The sequence below is a fragment of the Crocodylus porosus genome, unplaced genomic scaffold, assembly GCF_001723895.1.
Source record: "Crocodylus porosus isolate Cpor-Errol unplaced genomic scaffold, CroPor_comp1, whole genome shotgun sequence".
Lineage (NCBI taxonomy): Eukaryota > Metazoa > Chordata > Crocodylia > Crocodylidae > Crocodylus > Crocodylus porosus.
This window is the reverse complement of record NW_017728931.1, coordinates 54,595,227-54,599,802: the sequence shown is the minus strand read 5'-3', so window position 1 is coordinate 54,599,802 and position 4,576 is coordinate 54,595,227. Positions and strand designations below refer to the sequence as shown.

Genomic DNA, 4,576 nt, shown 5'->3' with positions numbered 1-4,576 from the left:
CCCAGAAACATCTTCTACATCTCCACACCTTTCATCCATCCCACCCCCCAAAATGCACTTTCTGCTGTTTGAGAGTCTGTGGAATACAATCTCACTGGGTATCCTGCTCACTGAGACTATAACCTGTTTTCATCCAGAGCCTGCCTCAGTATACCCTTCCCTCAGACATGCTCCTATCTCCCCAGTGCATATGCTAGTCTCTCATTTCCTTTCCTCTGTAGTGATTCTCTGGAGAGGTGCAGGTCTCTGAAGAAGCAGGTCTGGGAGCTGAGGCAGCGCTCCCATGTCTGCTGGAGAAGCTGGTATAGTTGTTGGTTGGCTCACCAAGCTTCTACTGTGCCAGGATGTTGCATTTTCCTTTGCATGCAATTGTCTGAGTCTACTCCAAATCTGACTATCCCAGTTCATGCCCCTATTAAAGGATTGGGGTAAATTACATGCACTGCCTGCCTGGCAACTGCTGAAGCTCTTCAGGATGTGGATGTAAGGTGTCTGTCTGGAGGCTGAACTGGAATCTGTTGGCAAAACTTCTTTAATGCCTCTTGTGGGGATGAAAGACAGGATTTCTTCCTTGCCATACATCTCCTATTTGTCACTGAAAGTGCAAGGATATTTTGACAGCAGAGGCAAGGATGAGATATTGGGGGTGAAGTATTCGACAGCCAGAGGGCATTTGGAGCTGCCTATTGAAGGCAGGGGGAATGCCCGCTCATGACATCCCCTAGGTTTGTAATCCCCTCCTTCACCGCACCACTCCAGCCTCATTTTGCATGATTCACATAAGGCTATTGTGGCAGAAGGTTCCTGCCTTTGTGCCCTGTACCATGCAGTCTACCCCCACCTTTATGCTCCTACCCTCACCTTTATGACACCTTACTAATCCATCTCTTTGCTTTCCCTGTAGAAAATCAGGACTGCGTTATTTCCTTTGAAAGCCAGGCCTGTACAGGACCAAAGCATCCAGAAGAAGATGATCTTGTTCTGGCCATGTGCCCACACCTGAATGGCTCCCTGAAGACAGCTGGGCCAACTGGAAGAGGAGAAACCTCAAAGTGGAAACTAGCCTACCAGGGAGGTGTGGGAAATGAGGTCATTCAGCTCTCTGCCCTGTCCCCCTGCAATGAAGAATGGGATCATGGCTTTCCACTGCCAGCAACTGAGCTGGGGGCCACTGTCCTGGTGACCACCAAAACCATTCAAAACAGCTATCCAAATGAGGAGAGACCCTGAGAACTGGCAAAGTTGGGCTGACACTAGCTGGCTCACAGTGCAGATGAGAAAATCGCCTTCATTGGAGTGCAGAAGGTGTTGCATGGAAATGACTTGAATCAGAACTAGTCTGAAGCAAGGTCAGCCTTCTTTGCCTTCTATATATTCTCTTTCACAGCCGCGTTGAAATCAGGAACCCCTGTGGAACAAAGCCAGCTTACCCTTGTTTGTTCCCATGACATGTCTAGCTGGGGCAGAGTTGTGTCTGGGGAAGAAGCATTTTTGTTCAGAGCCAACATATGTAGACTTTGTTCAGAGCCAACACATAGGTGACTGCGGCATCAGCAGGCATGGATGAATTAGTAATTGCACTTTAAAGTTGGTGGTGCATATTATAGAAGAGGGACGGAGAACTGCAAAGGGGAGGATAAAATTTCTATTGAATAAACATTTAACTGGAGCATGAGAGTTAAATTAGGGCAAAACCCTGCACCATTGACCTCAGTGAGTTTCATCACTGACGTCCATGGGAACAGAGTTGAGCCCTTCACGCAGATTCAGTCTTAGGTTCCGGGGAGGTGTGGAGGGTGTCTGTCAGACCACATTCAACTTCTGTCTCCCTTATGATCATGTTCCTGATCCCCTTGAGCTTTGGTGTACCAGCACATGCAGTTATCCACCTCCTAGAAGCCTCTCACACAAGTGGCAGAACTTTACCATCTGTTTGCAGGACTCCGGGAATTTCCTTGCAAGGGGTGGGAAGCCAAGAGATGGAGAAGTGCCTCTTTCCAAGAAAGGAGTAAGGGAAGGCAGGAGGGGAAATCTCTCTTTCATGTGGCCAAGTGACACTGGTGTCAGATGGTCATGGACAGGGAACAGGAGCTATGTGCCTGCCTCTGGAGATGTACTGCACCCTGGGCAATATTATACCCCCTGTACCTTGAATCTTCCCAGGTCTGACAGTGGGGAGAGAAGAGCAATGGCAGCAGTGCAGGAGCAGTGGCTGCCAATGTGCGTGCTGGGTGGCAAAAAAGGAGGTGACAGCTCCCACAGCAGCATCACCAAATCTGCAGCTGCTGCTCCTGCAATACACATGGCTGTCACCACTCTGCCCTTCCCACTGCTGAAGCCAGAGCAGTGAGGTGTGGGGAGAGTAAGGGGACGGGGGACAGGAGGGTGAGGCTCCCCCCTAACTCCATTGCAGTGCCTTCTCTTTAGGCAGCACTTGAGGCTTGTGCCCTGCTCACTCATCTGTTATGTTACTTCACATCACATCCACCTGAGGCCACCACTGCTTTAGTTCCTATTTCTTCATGCCTCTCTCCTGATACAAGGCTTATAGGAATGAACATTTTCATGATAAGTAAAACAAGACTTAAGCATGATTTGAGTGCCGGATAGGCTGTTTTGCTTATAGCTGTTTCATTAAGGGCTCATCTATGTGTGGAAATGGACAAATAGCTGTTCCAGAATAACTCCCCTTGGGGATGCTCTATGCAAAATAAATGTGATTTGACTCTGGAATCATTACTCTGCTTTAGAAGTGGCATAATTATCCCAGAATAATATTGCTTGTATTCCTGAATGTTATCCTCGTGAGGGACTTTTTCTAGCATGGCTAAAATACACCAGAATAGCTGCAGCAGAGTAGTTATTCCAGAATAAATATCCAAGTCAAATCCCTTTGTGTAGTCAAGGCTTGGCAAATGTATCTCTGGTGACAAGCATTACTGCGCTAAAGGGGCTGGTTATGAGACAATATCATTGATCCAGACAATAGGATGGAAAGGGAAGACTTATAATGCATAAACAGCCAACCCCATAGAAATGCTGAAAAATTGCTCCATTATAAAGGGCATTTGCCTGCTTTAAAGGTACTTAATGTAGATTAGGAACAGCCATGAAAAGGCAAAATTATAGTTGTGTATGTTTATCCTTGCCATCATTTGCCTGGGAATCTGTCTGTGGTGACAGCAAAGTGCCCTCTTGCTTATACTCGATTTGACAAAGCCTTCATCTGCCTTCAGCACCTCTGATACCTACATGGTTATACTGTAAGATGCTGTCTCCCTCTTTTTGCTTACCATGGGGATTAGTGCTGGTTTTATTGCCCTGGTATGGAGAATTGTAGAAGCTGCTATATGGCTCAAAGGGCTGAACCACTCACTGCAACTGGTATCTCCAACTTCCTCACAGCAGCCATGACAAAGCAACAGAGCAAAGAGCTTTAACCAAGATGCATTTTGACTGGGATGGTCGCAACATGCAAGTGACCTGGATTCCAGTCCCAATCTCCCATGGCCTCTCAACAGAGAATGCCGCACAAGCTGGGCTAAGTAGTGATCGGCTTCTTCACAGGAAAACCAGATTTGGTCACCTGCTTCTACATTTCATTGCTGTGGCCCAGAAGAGCAATGGAAGCATGGGCACTCACTTCCTAGGCAGTCCTCATATCACCCTACCATGGTTATTGTAGTTAGTACTGCTCCTGGACTGGCTACCACTGAAGGACAGTCTGCCATCCCCATGAAACACAGCTTCATAATCTTTGTGTACCAGGGTCCCCGTGATCAACCATTCCCAGCAGCTTTTCTTCACATGCTATCCCAGTATCCTTTGCACCAGTTTCTATAGTGGCTTCATGGGAAGCACTATTGAAATTAACATCATGATATATGGGGCAATCCTAGCACATATAAATAATACATGGTTAGAGCAAATCTGCTTCAGTGGAAAACTGGAGAGAGAGAACAGGAGCAGGATCCAAAATATCTCCCTTGAGCCCCACTTCATCACTGACCACTGCCTCTGACTCCCAGGATGAGAACTGTGGATGTAAAAACTCTCTCTTAGGAGCAATTAAATCAAACTCTGAAGGTGGTGATGGAACAGGCACATTGGATGAGCACATCTGCTTGTAATGGCAAAATTGTTCCTTGCAGTGCACTTCTGCAGGGTTCATCCTATGTGGTTCAAAAAGGTGCAAGTGCTGGAACTTCCATCATCTCCTGTAATACCACGGTGAAACAATTTCCTTGTGAGCTATCACTAAGCTTTGACCATACCTGCATACCATTTTAATCCATATTGGATTATTCTGAGGCAAGTCACTTGCTATCTGTTTTGGGATACACTTTTTTTGCTCACTATCTTGACCATCTGAGCCAATGATAGGGGATAATTCACCAATAATAGTTCAGCCTTTCCACCCTGCAAGCCCATGAGGGAGATTGAGACAATTTGTCTCATTGCTGCAGCATTCTTTGTATCATAGAATCATAGAAGTAGGGTCGGAAGGGACCTTGTAGATCTTCAAGCCCGACCCCCGGCCTGGGCGGGAGAAAAAGACTGGACTCAAATGAGTCCA

At 46.8% G+C, this 4,576-nt stretch overlaps 1 protein-coding gene across 1 annotated transcript in view; it reads left to right on the top strand.

Annotated features, from left to right (window-relative positions):
• The window catches only part of TNFRSF13C (TNF receptor superfamily member 13C), a 9,923-nt gene extending 5,452 nt beyond the window's left edge, over positions 1-4,471 (top strand). Inside the window, exon 3 of the mRNA XM_019545040.1 lies at positions 905-4,471. Coding sequence (XP_019400585.1) covers positions 905-1,230 — 326 coding nt within the window. The 3' untranslated portion in view covers positions 1,231-4,471. The remainder of the gene's footprint in view (positions 1-904) is intronic.
• Positions 4,472-4,576: the final 105 nt, after the last annotated feature.